This window comes from Tarenaya hassleriana, unplaced genomic scaffold (assembly GCF_000463585.1).
Source record: "Tarenaya hassleriana unplaced genomic scaffold, ASM46358v1 Cleome9, whole genome shotgun sequence".
NCBI classification, from domain to species: Eukaryota; Viridiplantae; Streptophyta; class Magnoliopsida; order Brassicales; family Cleomaceae; genus Tarenaya; species Tarenaya hassleriana.
The window spans coordinates 1,151,092-1,174,769 of NW_010971389.1; the positions used below are offsets into that span (position 1 = coordinate 1,151,092).

The window sequence follows — 23,678 nt, forward strand, 5'->3', positions numbered from 1 at the left end:
TAAATGTGTTTCTCGCTATTTAGAATATAATAGATACTGTTCGGTACGAAAAGTAGAACTTAAAAAATTACCCTTTTTTAATTTTTTAAAAATTTTGATCCGGTTCGGTACGATCCCGAGAAATTCAATTTGTTCAAACTAATACCTGTTCGGATCAATAAAAATACCGGATTTTTTTTCGGTTCGGTACTGTTTGGTTTTTCGCCCACCCCTACCTTGTAGAAAGAAATACTAGGAATGCAAGACGGTTCTAACCCATCTTCATGAGAGCTAAATCAGTAACCTTTCTTCTCCGTCTTCGTGACAAAACTTACACTGATCAAGAGACGTGAGAAAATATCAAAAGGAGATGAATAACACTGAATATGAGAGTGACGACGAAAAATGTAACGGCAAACAATGGAGGATAGACATCAACACAAACGCAAAACCCGAATAAACGACATCGAATTCGGGTCTGCAGAAGCTTTCGTCCCGACTCGAAAACCCGAACAAAAAAAAACCACATTACCGTCACAACAATCCGGCCTCCAAAAGATTTCTGCGTCGAAGGGTCTCATCTACGAGCTTGAACGTCTTCTTCACGAGCTTCTGGTCAAGAGCCGTCGTCCTGTAGATCTTGAACACCCGATCCACCCGGTCCGGGGCCGTGTTCTGATAATACAGTTCCTCAAACTTCTTCTTCACGAACCTGTTTTTTTAATTTAAAACGCATAGAAAGTTTGAATCTTTAGCAAGAAACGGTCGACGGGTCGGGTTTGGAGGAAAGCTCTTACTCGTATGCATGCTCGATCTCTTGTTTCCCCGTCGAGACAGGATGGTAATCTCTGAACCATTCGCACACGTTCAACGGGACCTATCCAAGAACGAAACAAAACCGTTGTCATGACCGAAAACACTCGCTTGCGTGTCGAGAGAAAACGAGTGCGTGAATTTGCGTTCATACCTCGAGAACTTTCTTCTCGAATATGTCGAACTTGTTCAAAAACAGCATGAATGATGTTTTCTGCGTAAAATAAATAACCGAGATTTTGTAAGCATGACGCTTTCAAACCCGAATCCAACTATCGGAAGGTAAGAGGAATTATCGACCTCAAAACACGGCTGCTTCAGGACCCAGTCGAATAATTCCTTCGTCTCCATCATCCTATTCCTATGCTCGTCCTCGAATAGGGTTTGATCATACCTAAAACGAAGCGGGTAAATCTCGGTTTGAGATTCCGTGAAATGCAAATCCCGAAAAAGAAGTTTGAGCTTTACTTACTCGCTAATGGCAGCGCAAAATATTACAGCAGTAACGCCTTCGAACAGATGGATCCATTTCCTTCTCTCGTTTCTCTGTCCCCCGACGTCAAATAATCTGTATACTTCGCCGCTTCTCTTGTTCTCTCCCACGGGGCTGCATTAACCGAGAAACTGAACTTTTTACATTCAACGATCAAATCCAAGAAGCTTTGATCTCGAATATGACAGTTCCGTTAGAGAAAAAACCACAGAATTCACATCGATCAGAACTTGTACAAAGCACAATGACTGTAATCCAGTCGAAACGACACATTTCTCAGATGTTTCAGAAACTGTTGCCTATCTGAAACGGTGGAGAAATTACGGTTTAAACAGCCAAAAGATCGAAATCATCACCTGAACTGTATTTCCACAACACCAGTTGTACGAACTCTTGCGTATAGAACATCCTCCTAAAAAACATGCCCATGGAAGAATATTATAACGTAAACCTAAAAGTTCGGGCCAGTGCCGAGAGAAACCATGACAGGTTGAGTCCCGAGATCGGGATTTTTGAGATGGGTACCTTGGTCGGAATATAATTCACATCGGACAGTCGTCTCAAATTCTCCATGAAGTATTGAGTGCAGTCCGGAACTTGAAGTTCGTTACCGCGAGAGCACGTTTCCTACAAATTAGCGAACCGATAAATTCAAACTAAAGCAGCACAAATGGAAAAGTCGAACAATTCATGTCGTTTAGTTAAATACAGAGGTTATAACCATAACGAAAAGAAGAATTTCACCTGTATTGCAGCATCTTTCCACAGCGTTTCTATTTCCTCGGCAAGCTCTTCCGTGAGACGTGGATAGTCTAAACCGCCACAAATTTCCGAGAGTTTCTCGCCAATCTCCTAATACAGAGTAAAACTAAGTGATTAAGCTAAAATATCGAAAAAAGGTTGGAAAATGCCCGAAACCTCACCGTATTTTCGGAGGATAATGTATACTTAGCGGAATCTGCTTCGTTTTGAGCAAACTCCTTGGATGCATCATGCAACAGCTGTTCAAGCATATAGCAAATCAAATAATCTTGAATGAGACCAATAATAAAAATCTATTTTGATCGTAAGAATCTTATTTTAGCGTCCTCTTATGCGACCTAAGTTTAACATAATCCGAGAAACGGGTGAAACAACCAACACACCCTTTTGAGGTATTGCATACTTTTATAGTCTGATAGACATTGGCATGGATGACCGGAACATAGCTCTTCAGCTCGGTCTCATCAAATCCCGTCTGAAACAGAAGCTTTATCTGTATTGTTTTTATATATGTCGTCGGTCAGTAAGCACTAGTCCGAATATTACTTCCAAGGAAATACCGTAATTATATTTCTGTCTATACTCTTGCCTGCTTGAAAATGGTAGATTTTCCAGATTCTCCAGCACCTAGATAACGAAAAAGCTCATTCTGATTATTGCGAGGAATTGATACTGATGTGACAAGAACGAGGGTTCAAGTTTCGGTGTTCCACATACCAAGTAGAAGTAGCTTTCGGATATGCTTCTCGGCCTTAGTTTCTTGCTCTATCCGTCTTTCGATTTCAGCAGCCTGTAAATATGTATAACATAAGATAAAACTAAGAATACCTAAATCACAAGCAAATCGATCGGGTAAGAAGAGCTTTCGGATTCACCTGTGCATTCTCATCGGTATCTTCTGTTTGGCGATGACTTCTGCTGCAGAGTAAGCCCATTATTTATATTCCGATCGATAGCATGGAATACAAAAGATATCAAGCCACTCGATAAAAGATACGAGCCCTTAGCTTCCCGCTAGACCTCCACTGATACTGGGCAGATTTGACCTACGTATATAAAACCAGGAAATCTATCAAAGCCCCCCTCCTTTGTCAAAGAATACATTCATACATATAAACACCATAACCATCACTTCAAGAACCGTGAATGTTAGACTGTACCCAGTAAACTGCAGAAGGAAAGAAAACAGATTCTAGCAATGCAAGAATCTAAGAGCAAGTAACAAGCTATGCCTACAGACGTCATATCACCATAAACGCCGGCACTGAATCAGAACATCCGAGAAACAAGAATGATGTTCTGAAACATACCATCGTGTAGGAACAAACAGTATCAAGAAAATCAAAGGCTGCATTACACATGAATCGACCAAGCAACTCACACAAGCTTCCACTTTCAGCTAATAAAAAACCAGAATGCAGTTTCATTTGGATTGAGAAAGGATTTAAGAACACGTAGGAATCCAAGAAAAAATGCCCAGTTGTAAGAAACACCAGAATTATCATTTCCACTTCAAAATCCAACGATCTGAGACAATTTTTTCAGGACGAATTGTGAAGTGAAGCACTTGGGAACTTTTTTTTGGTTAACTCATCGATTCTCAGAGTCAGATTTCCGAGAAGGAAAAGACTTTCAATGTTACCTCAAAATTGTCACTCAATATTCACAATACCCACAACAGAAAAAGGTGAAAACTCTCTCCAATGGCATGACGAACCAGACCCAACAAAAAAAAATTGATAAAAACACACAAAAAAAAAAGACACCCACTTGAAACCCAACGACAGCCCGATCTACGAAACCCTAATCAGCAAATAAGCTCCATCACCTACCCAATCAAAACCCAAAACTCAGAATCAACAACATAGAGAGAAACAGAGACAAGATCCACGGGAAAAAGAAAGGAGCTTTGACGAAACCCAGAAACAAAAAAAAAACTTGCGAAATCGAAAGGAAAAAAAGAAAGAAAGACGAGGGAACTGACCTGATGATGAGGAGGAAGAAAACAAAACCAGGGGGTAAGCAATGGAGTCAAAAGGAGTAGCTGATGGCTTTGAAGGAGTTCCTCACAAGTACACAACACTTCTCAGAAGAGGGCAGAGAGGAGCAGAAGTGCTCTGCTTCTTCTATTTTTATTATTATTACCCTTTTTTCAGCTTTTGATGTTGGCTTGGATGTATACACTCATACCCACTCCCTTACATATATATCTCTATATATATATATATATGTGTGTGTGTGCAATGGCGATGAAATAAATGGAAAGAAAAAGGAAGAAAATTTGTGGTTTATAATTTGTAAAGGTCAAAAGAAAGAAATTTTAGAATTTAAGCAAAGGGAGGAAGAAGCAGCGCCGAAAGAGGGGGAAGAGAGAGAGAGAGAGATTGGTTCTTGCTTTGGTCAAAAACACATTAATAAAGACGATGGTTAAAAATTAATTACTGATTCGTTCTATATATTGGTGATGCATCTTATTAAATTATTATTTCATTATGTATATATACATTACAGAATACAGATAGATAATACGACAAAAACGTAATTAATGATTTGGAAAAGGACCCTCAATTCTATTAGAATTTTATTTAGTTTTTGACCGCAGAGATTTTTTTTGGGTTTCGTGCTTTTGGATTTTTGGTTTATAGCTTTCTGGTTTTTGGATTTTTGCATTTCGGCTTCTAACATAAAAACCATGCTTAAAATATTTTGGCTTCTTTTCATAGAATTAGCAGTTTATAGAAAATTTGTTTCCTGGGCTCTAGAAAATAAGAAAAAAAATGGTTAATTTATAGAGATATTAAATTTTTAAAAACTCCTAAACCAAAAGTATCATCATCTGTCATTTGGATGTCTTCTCTTGACCTTGAATTTAGAACGAGTTCCTCAAATCTGGATTTCCCTAGTACTCTAGCAAAAAAATATAATTGCTTTTTATATAAAAATTCATTTAAAAATTAATGGAAATTTAATAAAACAATCGGTATTTTGTGATGTCACGTATACCCTTAAAAAAAAGAAAGAGAAACACAACAAAATTCGAAATAATAACGAAAGGTAATAAAAACAATAAATATAAGGAAATCGAAAACAAAAACGTAAAACAAATGAAATGATATGGTTTTGTAGCAATAAATAGCAAAAAAAAAATAGAATGAAAAAAGGAAGAAAATAATAAAGAAAAAAATGAAAATGCTAAAGCGTAAACAATAAGTAAAAGAAAATTATACCAAAAAAAGTAAAAGAAAAGAATAAATCAAAGTTATAAAATCATGTTGTTATAAAGTTTATATCTTCCATTATTATATTACTAATTGTTACTTCTTCATGTAACTTTATTGACAAACTACTGTACAATTCGTGAATTAATAACATAAATATTTCAATTGATATGCTAATAGCTCATTGTACATTTTATGTATGTTTTTGTTCAAATCCATATTGATTTTAGGATATTCGCCAAAAACTCGGTTAATGGGGTATTTGAAAATCGGGAATTGGATATCCAAATAATGAGACCGGTTTTAAAACGGGATTGGATTTTTAATATACAGAAACGGGTACCGCGCTACCCATATATTTGACCTCAATACATTTAATTTAATTTATATTTACGATTTTTAATTTAATTTAAAACTCGTCAATATTTAGATTCTTGTTTAGATTCTATGAAAATGGATTGGATGCATCATATAAAAAAATTTATCAAGTCATACGCCATAAATATTTATGTGTATTTTATAGTTTTTTTTTTCAAATAAAAACCGTTCATTGTTGTGGAAAAAAAAAAGAGCGTTAAAAGAAAACCGGGTGGGCCTGTTGCTTTGTCATCGTATAAATTAAACAGATTAATGGGCCTAAAATCTAAGCCCATTAATAGTTATTTCTCTTGTCTCTGTTTTTTTTTTAAAACTATAAGAGTTAAATTAAAATAAATCGTTATTTAGAAATAAATATTTTTTTTAGGGCCTAAGGTCAATTTATTGGCATTCGTATATTCAGACAACATAAGTCCCTCCCTTCTTGAGAACCGCCTGTTTCACATCATCCCTTTCCAGACACCGTTCCTCCGATCTCCTTCTGCTCCAAAAAAAAAAGGAAAACCCGAGGCCAATGGATGCCGAAAATGTTATCCATTTGTTTCAGCATCTTCGTATTATTCCCGCAACGTTTCTACCGATATCCTCTTTTGTCTGCTCGGACACAGGAAAATCTCCTATGTACATATCAAAGAATGCCCCTACAAAAACGAGAATGAAAAACCTTCACTCTCAGCCCTCTATGGTTATACCGATAGAAAGACAAGACATTAACCAAGATTTTGTATAAATTTGCAGATAAATATGTCATAACAATAAATTTTCTGAATAAATTGAAAAAACAAATTAGGTTATAACAAAAAATGTTAACATTAGGTTAGGGTTCATTCATATTCATTCAGATTTTATTTTTAAAATTGAAGGTGTTATTTCGCACAATAAAATTAGTTAATTAGAACAAATATGAAATATATTAATGTCAATTATGGCACAATATGTGAAAAAGTGTCCATAGGTACCTAGTGGTTTAATTTTGAATTAAGGAAATAAATACTTGTTTTGGGAGGTGTCTCCACAACATATTGATTCTCGCAAGACCCTATTAACAAAATTGGAATCATAATTTAATAATAATACATGCTTTAAGTTTCATGACCAAATCAATGCATAAGGATAAGATCACTCCATTGAATTTAGGAATTCCAAAACGGCGTCGTTGAACTCCTGTGATCGTTCCAGTTGGGGGATATGCGATGTATCTTTAATAATTTCTAACCTCGTCTTCGGTCCAAGAATCCTACAAAACATAGTCACACAAACCCATTTATTTTTATATTGAAAATTATATTCCAAAATTTAGAATTCGACCCTAATATTGTGTTAATTCTTCAAATAAAAATCACATGCCGAGTAAAAATAAATAAATTCTACGAGAATCAATATCTGCATAACTTGTTTATGAATTTAAAAGTGAAGAAAAGCAAGTAAATAATAATTATATTAAAGATTATAAATTAAAGAAGAATGTACCATTTAGATCTAGATGTTGAATGGAAAGAGTTTTCGGAGTTTTTAGATTCTAAAAATTGAAAAAACTGACATTCAAAATTTTTTTAGATTTACAAATCTAAAAAATACAAAAACCAAAAACATCAAAAACTAAAACCATTAAAAATCCAAAATCTCAAAATAAAAACTCATTCATTCAACATAATGATATTCATATTTAAATATTTTCATAATATATTTAATATCTATTTTTTTATCTTAATATTTATAAAATATTCTAATATTCTAGTTTTATGTTTAAAATAATATGATATTTTTATGTCCAAAATGATATGGTATCGAAGATAATATAAAATAACAAATTAAAATATATAAAATTTGTAAAACATATTTTGGTATGTGGCGTCACTAATTCTCAAAAAAAAAAAATGGTGACAAAAAATTAGAATTTTAAAACGTGTTTTATAAACAAAGTTGATATATAACAAGACAAAATAGGTATTTAATATATAATAGAAAATAATGGTTATATTAAATGTATATATCCCCCATCATCTACTAAAAAAGAACTTGTATAAACTATTAACACGTAGAGGACAAAATATATTGTTCTTTTCTTGAATTTAGTGTATTAAAAATTGCCTTTTGGGTTTTATGCCTTCACGAATAAATCCTTAAGGCTAAAAACATCAAATTTTTTTATGCTTTATAATTTATAAACAAAGTATTATTTATGGTAAGAACAAAATAAAATAAAATATGCCAAAAAATTATACTTACTCTTTGAGCTCGTAAGCCATCTTTACAGGAAATATCTGATCTTGATCTCCCCAAATTACTAAAACCTCCTGCGAATTAATCCATATATACTTAGATTTTAAAACGAGATCATCGTTTAATTCCAAATATTAATCCGAGAAATAAGTTAAGGGGGGAAAATAGAAGTGAAATATAATAAGATAATTTTTCCAAAAGAGTCATTTATGAAATTATCAGTATTCCAAACATTAAAAAACTAATAGCATATGAGACGAAATTGAAATCCAATTTCGAAGTTTTCATATTTTTTCAGTTAGCACTAGGGATTTATAAAATAATATTTATTTTTTAAAAATATTTTCATTTTAAATTATTTTTATATTCAGTTGAAATTTTCTTTCGAATTTAATTAATTTGATTTTTAAAAATTATAAGCGATTGGCTTTTTTTTTATCAATTTAATGTGATATGATTATATTATTCGAGCCTAAATATTTATCATTATCGCTAATAAGTAAGTGCTGATTGTAAGCGTATCTATAAAATAACAATTGATAATAATTATGTTACTTATATGAATTTAATACCAAAAAAATAAACATAAAAATAAAAAATTATAATTAAAGAACTTAAAAACTGGCAGAAACCTAAAAGAGCGTACCTGAGAAAGAGAAGCCACATTCGATTTCTCATCTTTGCCCAGAGTTAAATTCTCCAATAGTTCTACTTTCTTCTCTCTATTCTCTCGATACAATTTCTAATTATACAAAAAAATATTAAATTAATTAAATCTTTGTAATCGTAGAATTCCACCAAGTTAAATTAAATGACCAACAAAAATTATTCATACTGATATATCATAATTTTGACTTATATACGTCAAGAGAATCATAGAAATTATATGATTGATCTAATATTATTTCCAAATCAATATTTTCAATTTTTTATCCAATAATATATATTTTTTCTTAAATCAGTGCCGGTGTGCTCAAAATGTAAAAAAAAGAAAGAATGTGGGTTAATAATTAACTCACATCGATGAAATCGTTCCATATGAAATCGGGTAACATATGGAGGGATTGGGAGGACGAGGCCAAGGCGAGGAGCCGGCGGAGATCGGCGGCGGAGGACGGCAGCATGAGCTCCTCGATGCGGCGGCAGCTGGCCCTTTTCAAGAGATCGGAGTTATCGCTCCGCCGCATGTTGATGCCGGAGCTGGCGATCACGACCTTATCCACTTTGTCCGGATACAGCCTCGCCATGTGGTACGCCACGATCCCACCGTAGCTCGTCCCCACTACGTGGAATTTCTCCACCCCTTCTTTCTCCATCACCTTCGCCATGCACTCCGCCTGACATCCAAATCTCGATTTCATTTATTTGTTTTTAAAATTCTATGTATGCATTAATTAACATTCTTTTATTGTATCTATACGTACGAGATTATATATGTCATGGAAAATAGTACCATAGGTTAGCTGTATTGCCAAAAATGATTTACAAATTATATGTAAGACAAGATATGTAATATAGTACTATTCGTTTATATTTTATTTTCCACGTTATTCTTTTTTAAATTATATCCAATTAATTTTTATATTATTTATTTCAAATACTATTATATTTTATTTAACGCGATCTGGATTGATCTATATTATATACCCGAGCGAGATGCTAACCCTAACCTGCCCCTACCAGTTACGAAATATCAATTTTCAAATCAAAATTCCATATTTTGAATTTGTAATCCAAATTAAGATTTTTGTTCTAGGTCGAAAACATTCCAAAACTTTTCTCCACATTTCTTTTAACAAAATAGACCGAGAATCCGAGCTATGGATTAAAAATTGTTCATTAAATGTGACAGAAAATTTTCATAATTAAATTTATGACAGCACTTATAAATTGTCATCATTAGTAGGTAAATGTACGTTGACTTAGCACAAATCTATATATATTAATAAAGGAGTTTAAAGAGTTGTGGTGAAACCACCTCATCCTCCACCTCATCATCTAGGTGTCATTTATTTTTATTTATTATTTATTATTTAAAATTTTATTTACATAAATATGATTAATGAGTGTGGAAAAAACGTCTACTATACAAATAAGCAATAATAGCTGTAATAAAATATGAGATAAATAATAACAGGAGTGGATGTTTATATTTTTTTTGGTGAAAAATATTTAATGCCCACTAATAATATGAAAAAACGCATATTATTGATTAACCCACTACACCATATTTATTATTAGAGTAAATGTATTTGCCCACTATATCGAATGATATAAGTTCGAACGCATTGAAAAATTTCGGTGAGATTGGTTTCTGTGCCTCGTCTCTTTCTTCATTGTTGTTGCTCCACAAAGATATTAGTTCGTGGACTTTGGAAGCGAGTGGGCGTGTGAAGTTTTATCTTCAATATTTCTGCACATGTATGTATATGCTTATGTAATGGTTTTTTTTTTATTATGAAATTTGGGTGTGTAATGGTTACATTTATATATGTTTAAACATGAACGTTGTAATTTTTCAAAATGGTTTGTTGCCTAAGGTTTTTGAAATGTGAACAGCATATAGTCAAATCTATATACTATATATTTTAGTTATTTAATATCTTTAAATATTTTTATATACAAAATAATATTTTTGTGTTGAAAACATCCGTCAATTGAAACATCCGCAGAAGTGACCAAGTTTTTTTAGCCATCGGACCCCATATTGATACATATACACATGTATGTATGTATATATGTATGTGTGTATTTTTTATATAATTTATATTTTATATTCGATTGTTAATTTGTGTGTACGTATGGATATATGTGTATATATGTATGTATGTATGTATACATATGTGTATGTGTTTTTATCATTTATATTTTATATTTGATTTTTAATTTGTGCATGTATGTATCTATATATTATTAAACTATCACTAATTTTTTCTCATGAAAAAAAATAGGTTTTAAAAAAATATATGACACGTTTAATAAAAAATATGCAAACATATGTATACAAGTGTTTATATTTGTGTATGTACGTATGTATGTATATATATGTTTGTATTTTTTTCTATTTTATATTTGTATTATAAGAAAAGAAACATCTTCAGTCGTTGGTATCATAAACTCAGATTTTGATGAGTTTTAAACACTTTTTTTGTCACTAAAAAATTGACATTCATGTTCATGTAACCCAAATCAAAGAATACATAGATATATATAGATGAATAGATGAATGTCAATTTCATTAAGTATACATAATATAGAAAAGATATATACAGAGTATAAAGATGAAAAAATGTTACAAAGGGGCAAATGTTTTAAGTTTGGTACAAATTTATGCCTTAAATAGGTGAGCTCGAAAATGGTTGCGGACTCAAGAAGGGGTAAATGTGTACTCAAAAAACTTAATTGAGAACTCGAGATAAGGCAGTTTTGCATTCGAGAAAAGTGGTTGTTATGAAGATAGAAAATTTGTAATCGAAAGTTAAAGATTGTAGCGTTATGAGTTTTTGAGTTAAGGGTGAGTGTTGCATTATACCTCAAAACTCAAAAGAGAAGTTGAAGTCAATTCTTAATGTTGCAGGTTTTTAATTTTAAATTTGTAACTGTTAAGTGTTGGTTTCTAAGTTTGTTCTATAAAAACAAGTGCAAGGTTTGTCGAAAATTATTCCAAACTTAACTTCTACAATCTTATTCGGTTTCGGATGAAATCAAGTAGTTTGTATGAGTGTTAATGTATAATAAAATGTTTTCATTATTGAGAATGAGAGAGAAATTTGTGGAAGCAACAAATATGAGGTGTTAGCAGATTCCAAATTTTCTCTAATTCGATTGTTCATTCATTCATATAAATATAGGGTTTCAGAAGATTGTCTGCTATAGTTTTGAGTTAATAGAAACATTTTACTTCTTAAGAGTGATTCTTATGGTAGCGATTACAATTCTACAATTCTCAAATTTGAAAAGTTATTCGATTTGGTGTTGTGTTGCATAAAAAATCGGGTTTCACTGACCGAGTTATGGATAAGATCTTTTTATGGCCAGGTCACTGGTCGGGCTTCACTGGTATGAGATTCTTAATAAAAGTATTTTTCTGTGTTTGCAGATAGTTGAAGTTATGTGGTTTTTGACTCCTAATTACTAAAAACATGAGGCATTGATATGTATTGGTTTGACTCTTGGAATTCGGTTCGATGTAAATTAGGAGTGTGATGGAATGAAACTATGTTGATTATATACACAAAATTCCATATTTTGAATTTGTAATCCAAATTAAGATTTTTGTTCTAGGTCGAAAACATTCCAAAACTTTTCTCCACATTTCTTTTAACAAAATAGACCGAGAATCCGAGCTATGGATTAAAAATTGTTCATTAAATGTGACAGAAAATTTTCATAATTAAATTTATGACAGCACTTATAAATTGTCATCATTAGTAGGTAAATGTACGTTGACTTAGCACAAATCTATATATATTAATAAAGGAGTTTAAAGAGTTGTGGTGAAACCACCTCATCCTCCACCTCATCATCTAGGTGTCATTTATTTTTATTTATTATTTATTATTTAAAATTTTATTTACATAAATATGATTAATGAGTGTGGAAAAAACGTCTACTATACAAATAAGCAATAATAGCTGTAATAAAATATGAGATAAATAATAACAGGAGTGGATGTTTATATTTTTTTTGGTGAAAAATATTTAATGCCCACTAATAATATGAAAAAACGCATATTATTGATTAACCCACTACACCATATTTATTATTAGAGTAAATGTATTTGCCCACTATATCGAATGATATAAGTTCGAACGCATTGAAAAATTTCGGTGAGATTGGTTTCTGTGCCTCGTCTCTTTCTTCATTGTTGTTGCTCCACAAAGATATTAGTTCGTGGACTTTGGAAGCGAGTGGGCGTGTGAAGTTTTATCTTCAATATTTCTGCACATGTATGTATATGCTTATGTAATGGTTTTTTTTTTATTATGAAATTTGGGTGTGTAATGGTTACATTTATATATGTTTAAACATGAACGTTGTAATTTTTCAAAATGGTTTGTTGCCTAAGGTTTTTGAAATGTGAACAGCATATAGTCAAATCTATATACTATATATTTTAGTTATTTAATATCTTTAAATATTTTTATATACAAAATAATATTTTTGTGTTGAAAACATCCGTCAATTGAAACATCCGCAGAAGTGACCAAGTTTTTTTAGCCATCGGACCCCATATTGATACATATACACATGTATGTATGTATATATGTATGTGTGTATTTTTTATATAATTTATATTTTATATTCGATTGTTAATTTGTGTGTACGTATGGATATATGTGTATATATGTATGTATGTATGTATACATATGTGTATGTGTTTTTATCATTTATATTTTATATTTGATTTTTAATTTGTGCATGTATGTATCTATATATTATTAAACTATCACTAATTTTTTCTCATGAAAAAAAATAGGTTTTAAAAAAATATATGACACGTTTAATAAAAAATATGCAAACATATGTATACAAGTGTTTATATTTGTGTATGTACGTATGTATGTATATATATGTTTGTATTTTTTTCTATTTTATATTTGTATTATAAGAAAAGAAACATCTTCAGTCGTTGGTATCATAAACTCAGATTTTGATGAGTTTTAAACACTTTTTTTGTCACTAAAAAATTGACATTCATGTTCATGTAACCCAAATCAAAGAATACATAGATATATATAGATGAATAGATGAATGTCAATTTCATTAAGTATACATAATATAGAAAAGATATATACAGAGTATAAAGATGAAAAAATGTTACAAAGGGGCAAATGTTTTAAGTTTGGTACAAATTTATGCCTTAAATAGGTGAGCTCGAAAATGGTTGCGGACTCAAGAAGGGGTAAATGTGTACTCAAAAAACTTAATTGAGAACTCGAGATAAGGCAGTTTTGCATTCGAGAAAAGTGGTTGTTATGAAGATAGAAAATTTGTAATCGAAAGTTAAAGATTGTAGCGTTATGAGTTTTTGAGTTAAGGGTGAGTGTTGCATTATACCTCAAAACTCAAAAGAGAAGTTGAAGTCAATTCTTAATGTTGCAGGTTTTTAATTTTAAATTTGTAACTGTTAAGTGTTGGTTTCTAAGTTTGTTCTATAAAAACAAGTGCAAGGTTTGTCGAAAATTATTCCAAACTTAACTTCTACAATCTTATTCGGTTTCGGATGAAATCAAGTAGTTTGTATGAGTGTTAATGTATAATAAAATGTTTTCATTATTGAGAATGAGAGAGAAATTTGTGGAAGCAACAAATATGAGGTGTTAGCAGATTCCAAATTTTCTCTAATTCGATTGTTCATTACATGTCCTTCACAGATCTTGAACAACACATTGATCAAATGGCGAGAGAAGAAGATTCTCCATTGGAGTCCGTAAGATATATGCCCAGGAGAGATAGCGATTCTAAGAAGACAGAAAAATAAAAGTAAAGAAAACACTAACACATATATGCTATGTTGAGTTTCAAACAGATATTGTACTAAAGATGGATCAAATTAATTTTATTTCAAATTTAAATTTGGATGATAAATATAATTAACTAAATTTAAAGTGAATTGTTAAGATCAACTTTATAAAAAAATATATAAAGATATAAAGAAAAAATCTAAATAATTATATTCAAAATATAGATTTGTAATATAAGAAAATATAGATATTAGAATATTTTATATAAAATATTCATGTTGTTAATTGAAATAACGGAGATATAAAAAAAAAGTAAGGGATGAGTTCTAACTTCGAAGTATAAACGCTCTTCAGTAGCCAAAATGTAAAGTTTTACTATCCTCCGCATATGACAGAAAAAAAAAAGAAAATAAAAAACTGACACATATACACACATGGTATATGTATATACATATATACACAGATTATATATAGGAACCTGGAAAATCTCGGAGCGTTGGTGGGAGGAAGAGGAGGAGAGGCCGAAGAAGACGAGATCGGGGAGGTAGAGGCGGAAGGAAGAGGAGAAGGCCTGGACCTGTCTCCGCCACTGCCACACGGCGGAGGGGCCGAAGCCGTGGAGGAGAAGCAACGCCGGTTTCTCCTTATCCGATCGACTCTCCGGCGGTGGGCCCCACAAGTGAACGGTGGTTTCTCCGATGGCCACCGTCCGCTGCGTGAGCCCCGCCGCCGTGAGGCTGCGGCGGAGATAGACTTCTAGGAAGCGTGTCGGGCTGAGGTACGGCGGCAACATATTCTCTTCGTTGTCGTAGTTGCTGTCAGTACGCAGAGAGAGAGAGAGAGAGTTGGGTTTGATTTCAATGACATTGAGTGTGGAGACATGAAGGGTTTCTTATATTATTTCATAATACGTATTTATTAAATTATGTATATATTATTTATAAGATCCAGCTATATGTGGGTTGCATTAAAAAAAGCAAAAAATTCATGGACGACATAAATTGTTGTGCTTTTATCAAAGATACATTACAAATCCGGAGCTTAATTGTAAGTTTATTACAACATTTCTATCAGAATATTGAGGATAAATATAGTATTTACAATCCAATTAATTTGAATAAATTAATACGTATTATAAAAATATATAGAGTAAAACATAAAAGGGAGTAATCATAATTTTGGGTGGGTAAAGTAATAATAAAAAGATTTAAAATATTTGTTGGCATAACTTTTGTAATGTTAGTGGTGTACACTGTACAGGTTTCACCCCAACAGTAAATGCGGTTATGGATAAAATCCACCATTAATTAGAGGAAGAACTCAGAATCCCAGAGAGGAGTGTGTGGTTGGGAGTTGTTGGAAAATGGATGGGTTGTTTTGATTTTATTGGTTCCTTTATTAGTGGGCCGACGTTTTGTATCGTCTATTAATCATATTTTTTTGTTAATTTAACCCCACACGCAACTATATATATATATATATATGAATACATATGTATGTATTATTTCTCGGAATTGTAGTGCATGGATCTAATATTAATCCACAAACAATGATAACTAGATCTCGAATCAAAAGGTACCATGATCAGTATTATAAATTAATTTATTAGACCATAAACCTCTTATATATATATATATATGATGTATGTGTGTGTATGTTATCTGTGGGATCATTACAGGTGACGTCACATTTGAGTAAACTACTAAAAATGAATCTGGTATTAAAATTAAAATTGCTAACATTTTGAGTAAACTAATACATGATTGAAATATTAATTTGATTTTCGAATTCGGGATTTCAATATTTGACTTTGATGTACAATAATCTCGATGGCATGGTTTTGGTTTAAACGGACCATTTAGAAAAATGATGGCGTGGTGAATGTGTGTCGTTTGACTCTCAGAAGAATTATACTTAATTTGATTTTTAACTCTATAATCCGTTTAAATTATTCCGAATAATTGTAATAATTTAACAAAAAAAGAATACGTCCAGTCATTTTTAGATATAGATATAGATATGTTACTCTATTTGGTTCGTGGGATTTTTTTGTCTGGTAAAATTGCCGGTTTTGGTCCGGTTATTTGGAATTCCAAGACTTTTGCAGATTATTTGGAAAGAAAATTACGTAAGAACCGAAATAAAATAAATCGGTCGCCACAGATACACGTGTCAACGATAGATTCGATCGAAGCAGGCGGTGGACCCCACTTATTCCTCTGCAAGGCTTTTGAACCTTGTAGTCCACGGGGTTTGTGATAGTATAGTTCAAATCTGATTGCTTGGTTTTTCATGGAAGAATTGAAACGTGAAGAAGAAATGAGAAAGGCGAAACCACACACGGTTCCGCGATTTTCCTCTTTTAAGACGGCGAAAAGCCCCAATTTTCATGTGCCCTTCTGAGTCTGCGTCGTTGATCCGATTCTTGGTTTGCCATTGCGGCGGACGGTGGAGCTCCCCTCTCTGGTCTGTCGATGAATGGGATTCGTTTTTTCAGCTGCGCTTCTCATGTTAGTTTGCCTTTGCCCCAATTCCTAATATTTCATTGCCTTTTCGTTTAGCCATCTGTTTGACTGGAGTTTATACAGTATACACATGGAATAGTAAGTCTCAAAGGCCCGGTTCCACTTTAAAAACATTGCTAGGTTACCTCAGAGCCCAAGAGCCTGTTTATAAAGTAAATCTTAAAACGGGATGAAATTGCCAATGATGGTTTCTAGTTTACAACCCGTAAGTTTTCATGATTTCCAATATTACCCCCCCTACACTTTTAAAAGAATCACCTTTAGCCCACCATGCAAGCAAACCTGAAAACCAACCTCTGTTCCTTGAGCAAATCCCGGAAATCGCTCTCTCTTTGGTCTCTTTCCTCCGCCTCGCTTGCTCCGTCGCCTCCTCCTTCATCGCCTTCATTCTCTTCTTATCCTTCTTCGTCTTCGTCTTCGTCTTCTTCTTCGTCTCAATGGTTCTTTCTTCTTCGTTCTGCAATCTCCACCGCCGATTTGGCCCTCGGGAAATGCACCCACGCGCGCATTCTAGCCTTCGAGGAAAACCCAGAACGCTTCCTGATCAACAATCTCATTTCGATGTACTCCAAGTGTGGGTCACTGTTTTACGCGCGTCGACTGTTCGATAAAATGCCTGAGCGAGACCTTGTTTCGTGGAACTCGATTCTTGCTGCATATGCTCAGTGTAGCGAAGGCTGTATCGAGAATGTGAACGAGGGTTTTCGAATTTTTCGGGGCTTACGGCAATATGTTGTTTTTACTAGTCGAATGACTCTGGCTCCGATGTTGAAGCTGTGTTTGAATTCTGGGTATTTGTGGGCTTCGGAGGCTGTTCATGGGTATGCTTTGAAGATTGGTTTGGAGTTGGATGAGTTTGTTTCAGGAGCTCTCCTTAACACTTATCTGAAGTTTGGTCGGATCAAGGAAGGTAAGGTTTTGTTCGAGGAAATGCCCTCGAAAGATTTAGTGTCATGGAATTTGATGGTGAAGGCGTATCTTGATTTGGGTCTTGACGAAGAAGCACAACTTCTCGTTTCTGAGTTTCGTAGAAGTGGTTTACGTCCGAATGAAGCCACCTCACGTTTGCTCGCCACCCTTTCCGATGATAATTCTGATAGATGCAGGAAGCATTTGGGCCAAGCCAGAGATTGCTCAAGATTGTTTTCAGATGATGGTAACAGTGGTGGGGGTGTTAACATTTCTGATGTAATATCGAAGAACAAAAGATTGTCTGAGTATCTCCGTGCAGGGGATTATTCAGCTGTTCTCCGATGTTTCTCGAACATGGTTGAGTCCAACTTAGGATGCGATAATGTGACGTTTATCTTAGTTCTGTCTGCAACTGTAGGATTAGGTAACTTAGCATTGGGGAGACAGGTTCATGGTATGTCATTGAAGTTGGGACTGGATTCCATGCTTCCTGTTGCGAATAGTCTAATAAACATGTACTCTAAACTGAGACAAATCAGTTCTGCTAGAACAGTGTTTCACGGTATGAGTGAACGAGATTTGATCTCATGGAATTCGATTATTGCCGGTTGTTCTCAAAATGGTATGGAAAGGGAAGCAGTGAGTGAATTCATGCATTTGCTACGGTCTGGTCTTGCACCGGACCAGTTCACTCTGACGAGTGTCCTAAAGGCCTCTTCGTCTCTTCCAGGAAGCTTGTCCTTAAACAAACAAGTTCATGTTCACGCAGTTAAGTCTAATAATGTATCTGACAATTACGTCTCTACTGCTCTTATCGATGCGTATTCTAGGAACGGGTGTATGGCTGAGGCAGAGATTTTGTTTGGGAAAAAGGGTGGCTTCGACTTAGCAACTTGGAATGCTATGATGTTTAGTTATACCCAAAGTGAAGATGTCGATAAGACTTTGAAGCTCGTTTCATTGATGCATAAACGTGGGGAGAGACCGGACGAGATCACATTGGCAACAGTAGTCAAGGCATGTGGTTCATTGTTCGCGATGGAACATGGAAAGCAAATCCATGCTTACGCAATAAAATCTGGATTTGATTCCGATCTTTGGGTAAGCAGTGGGATTCTTGATATGTATGTAAAATGCGGTGATATAGTGGCTGCTCACTCGGTTTTCAATGGTATTCCTATGCCCGATGATGTAGCATGGACGACTATGATGTCAGGATGTATAGAGAACGGAGAAGAAGAGCGTGCCTTTTCTGTTTACACCCAGATGAAACGCTCAGGAATTTTGCCTGATGAGTTTACCATAGCCACTCTGTTGAAAGCAAGCTCTTGCTTGACGGCCTTAGAACAGGGGCGTCAAATTCATGCTAACGCTGTCAAAATGAATTGTGCCATCGACCCGTTTGTTGCGACTTCACTTGTTGACATGTATGCTAAGTGCGGAAGCATAGACGACGCATATTCCTTGTTTAGACGGACAGAGGCGAGGAACATTACTGCGTGGAACGCAATGCTGGTAGGATTAGCTCAACATGGAGAAGGGAAAGAAGCACTCGAGCTTTTCAAATTGATGAAATCTACGGGAATCAAACCCGATAAGGTCACATTCATTGGTGTCTTATCCGCTTGCAGCCATTCGGGCATGGTATCCGAAGCTTACGGGTATTTCCGCTCAATGCAGCGAGATTATGGGATCAAACCCGAAATCGAACATTACTCATGTTTGGTTGATGCGCTTGGCCGAGCAGGCCTCGTTCAAGAGGCTGTAAAGGTAATCGAGTCGATGGGCTTTGAAGCTTCGGTCTCCATGTACAGAGCTCTGCTTGCAGCTTGTCGGGTCAAAGGGGACACAGAAACCGGAAGAAGAGTGGCAGCTAAGATTCTGGAGCTAGAGCCGTCGGATTCATCAGCTTACGTGCTTTTATCCAACATATATGCAGCTGCAGCGAAATGGGACGAGATGAAGCAAGCCCGGACGATGATGAAGGGACAGAGAGTGAAGAAGGACCCGGGATTCAGCTGGATCGTCTTGAAGAACGAGATGTATCTGTTTGTTGTGGACGATAGGTCGAACCCGCAATCGGAGTTGATATACGAGAAAGTGAAAGAGATGATCAGAGAGATCAAAGAAGAAGGGTACATTCCCGAGATGGAATACGCACTTGCAGATGTGGAAGAAGAGGAGAAAGAGAGGTCCCTGTATTACCACAGTGAGAAGCTGGCGGTGGCGTTCGGGCTAATAAACACGCCTCAGTCAATGCCTCTTCGTGTCATAAAGAACCTCCGGGTTTGCGGAGACTGCCACAACGCGATGAAGTACATATCGAAGGTATATAGAAGAGAGATAGTACTGAGAGATGCAAACCGATTTCACAGGTTCAAAGGCGGGGTTTGCTCTTGTGGCGATTACTGGTAACCAAAAACCCGCGTTCTCGGGTGAGACTGAGACCTGCCTTGACGGAGCAAACGAGGTAGAAGAAGAGTCTGGTTTCATGGCTTGGAAATACAGTTTTGCATTTCGACAAAACGATCAGAAGAGGATGAAACAGAGTAAGATATGAACGAATGTCTGTTCAAAGCGTTGTCCTTTTTTCACATAAGATTCCATTTTTGGACATTGGCCCTGCCTGCCTGCTTACCTTTACCGATCATTACGATCAGGAAAGTATTACCTCGTCGGAATACCCGTGATCTGAGAACCCGTCGTAGAACTCGGACATCCGAGCTACCCGAACCCATCAAAATTTTGAAAAAAGTTTGATAATTTTATATGAAAATATATTAATTTATTATTATAAATATATTAAAACATAAACATCATTTTGTTTACATCCGGATATTTGGAGGTAATCCGTTGTCTGAACGCAAACCCGCGGTCCAAATTCTTAGCTTTCATCGCAGCCGCTTTTGGTTTCGTTGGTGAACGAGTATTCGTAGCTCGAGTAACTGCGAAACCGTGTACCCGAAAATGCGATTCTCAAGTACGCGGTCCTAACCCTAATGGTGGTATTTTCATTTTTATTAAAATTTATATTCAGACATATTAATTTGAAATTTAAGGTATTTTTTAATGTATTATATATTGTTGCTCTTGAGATGTTTTGAATTTATGCTTTGCTCTTGATTTCAAATTGATTCCTTTTCTTAGGTCTCCTGTCTATTTTGATCGATGAGTCATTAGATTTTTATTTTCATAAATTGAAAGTTGTTTGATTTAACATTTTTACGGCAAAATAATAATTTTTTTTTGTTACAAATACTATGTGCTTGATTCGTTTTGCAACTAAATCCTCATTAATAAAGAGCTCTGTTTTGAAAAGCTTTGAGCTCATGTCTGATTCAGACAAAAATAAACTCTGCAACTCTCTTGCCATTAACATAATCAGATCAAACATGCTCTGTTTTTTATAGTAAATTCGATCTAAATTCATCCGTTTTCTCCTCGATAATCTTGGCTTAAGATCAAATGGGTTTAAAGAACAATCACTGTTAATACATAAAAATGTGAGACAGATCCAATGTTACAAACTGGTCATCAAAAGAATACACACAGCAGCCTTGAACAAACCCTAAACCCACCAAAAACAACTTGTCCTAACATCAAACACCTATAGAAACAAACCGGAATTGATCTGAACTCATACCGAAACCTCGATTCTGGGCTCAAACGCGAGAGCCGAAACGAAATCTGCAGCTTCGTTATCCTTCTTGAAGCATCTGGGAAGCTCACTCCACTCGTCCGCGACCAAATCATATGTGAAATATCGAAACATCTCGGGTGAATTGAAGCAAACGAGCATCCTACCACGTGTTCCGACACAGTTTATGTCGCCCTTTTTCCCGAATAACTCATGCGACATTGCGGGAGGCATCATCGCAACTTGAACCCAGTTCTTGTTCTTCTCGTCGAGTCTCCAAACCCTCAAGCTCGAGCTTTCGAAGAATTCGGACAGAAGAATCACAAACATATTTCCATTACACTCCACCATGTCTATGGAGTACTCCATCAATGGCGGCAGAAGCCTCGGGAGCTCGGTGAAGGATCTCTTCGTGATGTTGCAGGAAACGATACTTCCCGAAGGGCTGAAGAAATACACGATCTCTTCTCCGTCTCTTAGGGTTATAACTGACGAGTATTGCTTCGAAGGGTTTCGCTGAAGATTGGTGGCCATAACATTCCCTGCCTTGCTCAGGAAGTAAACTGTACCGTTCTCGTCATTGGAATCGGATTCAGATGAAATACCACTGTCGAAATCGTCTACGTTCTTAGCAAATCCGATCTCTTCTTCGCCCCAAGAACCGGATCTCGAATCGTAGACTCTGAAAGAGAGTCTCGACATCTCTCCAGAGATAGCGATGAGCTTGTAATTAGGGTAAGAATGATCATGACAAGTAGATTTTGTCGTCATTGCAACGGCGTGAAGAGGTTCTTGATCTCGAGAGATGAGAGGAGGGACCTCACGAGAAGCTCCGGTGACGGGATTAACCACGAGGAAGTCGCCGGAGACGCCGTGGCGGAGGCAGAGTAAGCCGCCGGAGGAGGCGACGGGCATGAGATTCCGGTTAGGGAGAGAGGGACAGTGGCTAAGGTTTCTCCAGTTGCTGTCGGAGGAATCGAAGAGGAAGGAGAGAGAGAGGTTGCTGTCCACCATGAAGAACCAAGGGTCACGAGAGCGAATCTGGGAGCAAGCGAGCTTGAAGCTTCGTGATTCCGCCATTGATTTCCATCTCTTGCAGACGAAGCTAAGGCGGAAGAAAGTCGAGGTTGGAAGCCATGAGAGGACCTTCTCGAGAATGTCGTCGTTGAGCTCATCCATGGCGAAACCAGTTGCTGTTGATGAGGTATCTTTATCATCTTCTCGCCGTTTTCTTTTACAACCTGAGAATCCCATCTGCCAAGAGAAGAACATCAATCAGAAGTGAAATCTCTCCAAAAGTCCAAGCCTTGTTCTGTAAGAAAATGGGTAAGAGATTTTCGCAAGATTCTGGGTTTTTTCTCGTGGAGTAGAATTCGATTCCAATTCCAACTACTCGAAAAGAAAGCAAATTTCTCGTCAAAGTCAGGAAATTGGAGAAAACCCAGAAGAAATCGTTCATGGGTCTGTTAAAGCAGGACGAATCTGAAGGAAATTCACCAAAATCTTAAGCAATTGGAAGCGAAAGCAAAACTGAAACCAAAAGCCCACCGAACAGAAAAAAGGATTTGGTAGAAATTGAGAAACCCAGAAAGAGAAGAGGCAGAAAATGATCCAACCTTCTCAGTTTTAGCTTATCTTCTTCTGGCTCAAGAGCTCAAATTGCAGCGTTGGACTTCACAGAGAGAGGGAGAGAGAGTAAAGCAACACAGGGGGTCAGACACTGGGAGGATCTTTGGTTAGGGGTTTTAAAGAGAGAACATTTGTTGCGCCATTGGGGAGAGGGAGAGAGAGGAGGAAGCTTCCTACGCTCCTCTTTTGAAGCGTTGACAATCCACAAAGTTACCAAGGGGAGAGAGAGACAAATATATTATGCTGTGACCACACACAAAAAATCCAGTAAATTTTGACATACTTGTAAACAATATATTCCTAAAAAATTAGATTAGGAGGAAAATCATGGTAATAAAAATAAAATTTTGAAATCAGAAAATAACAATATTTGATGTTATGAAATTTCCTATTTTCTTGGTTTTATATTTATTGATTTTGAAAATATATAAACATATTCATATTTATATTAGATTATATTTTAGTTTGGATTCACTTTTAATTTTTTAAACAGAACTATTTATTTTAAATTTTTATTTATTACATTTTTAATTAAAAATATATAATAGATTTTAAATTCAATATTAATATAAATATATGTTGTTCAATTCATCAAAAACTAAATTTTTATCTAAATATATAGAGTATCTAACAAAAAATTTA

General features: G+C 35.1%; 4 protein-coding genes across 5 annotated transcripts; 1 reads left to right on the forward strand and 3 right to left on the reverse strand.

The window, feature by feature from the left end:
- Positions 1-316: 316 nt before the first annotated feature.
- LOC104803708 (guanine nucleotide-binding protein alpha-1 subunit) lies at positions 317-4,386 on the reverse strand. 2 transcript variants are annotated; one of them, XM_010527729.2, is made up of 14 exons: positions 4,032-4,386; positions 2,923-3,093; positions 2,765-2,837; positions 2,637-2,674; positions 2,451-2,540; positions 2,209-2,286; positions 2,030-2,134; positions 1,811-1,912; positions 1,642-1,697; positions 1,265-1,399; positions 1,093-1,186; positions 947-1,006; positions 777-856; positions 317-691 (listed from the first exon to the last, which is right to left on the reverse strand). In XM_010527729.2, the coding sequence occupies exons 2-14, from the start codon at positions 2,980-2,982 to the stop codon at positions 514-516; spliced, it is 1,149 nt and encodes a 382-aa protein (XP_010526031.1). In that variant the 5' UTR covers positions 2,983-3,093; positions 4,032-4,386; the 3' UTR covers positions 317-513. The 2 variants fall into 2 exon arrangements, with proteins under 2 accessions (XP_010526031.1, XP_010526030.1); XM_010527728.2 differs by having other exon boundaries at positions 2,030-2,137.
- A 2,195-nt stretch (positions 4,387-6,581) lies between these two features.
- Positions 6,582-15,210, reverse strand: LOC104803710 (2-hydroxy-6-oxononadienedioate/2-hydroxy-6-oxononatrienedioate hydrolase). Its single transcript, XM_010527733.2, has 5 exons — positions 14,812-15,210; positions 8,886-9,203; positions 8,513-8,608; positions 7,873-7,940; positions 6,582-6,880 (listed from the first exon to the last, which is right to left on the reverse strand). The coding sequence occupies exons 1-5, from the start codon at positions 15,124-15,126 to the stop codon at positions 6,763-6,765; spliced, it is 915 nt and encodes a 304-aa protein (XP_010526035.1). The 5' UTR covers positions 15,127-15,210; the 3' UTR covers positions 6,582-6,762.
- A 1,401-nt stretch (positions 15,211-16,611) lies between these two features.
- LOC104803711 (pentatricopeptide repeat-containing protein At4g33170) lies at positions 16,612-20,451 on the forward strand. The gene has a single exon (XM_010527734.1). The coding sequence runs from the start codon at positions 17,129-17,131 to the stop codon at positions 20,183-20,185; it is 3,057 nt and encodes a 1,018-aa protein (XP_010526036.1). The 5' UTR covers positions 16,612-17,128; the 3' UTR covers positions 20,186-20,451.
- Positions 20,452-21,225: 774 nt separating this feature from the next.
- Positions 21,226-23,227, reverse strand: LOC104803713 (F-box only protein 13). The gene is made up of 2 exons (XM_010527735.1): positions 23,024-23,227; positions 21,226-22,661 (listed from the first exon to the last, which is right to left on the reverse strand). The coding sequence occupies exon 2, from the start codon at positions 22,659-22,661 to the stop codon at positions 21,408-21,410; it is 1,254 nt and encodes a 417-aa protein (XP_010526037.1). The 5' UTR covers positions 23,024-23,227; the 3' UTR covers positions 21,226-21,407.
- Positions 23,228-23,678: the final 451 nt, after the last annotated feature.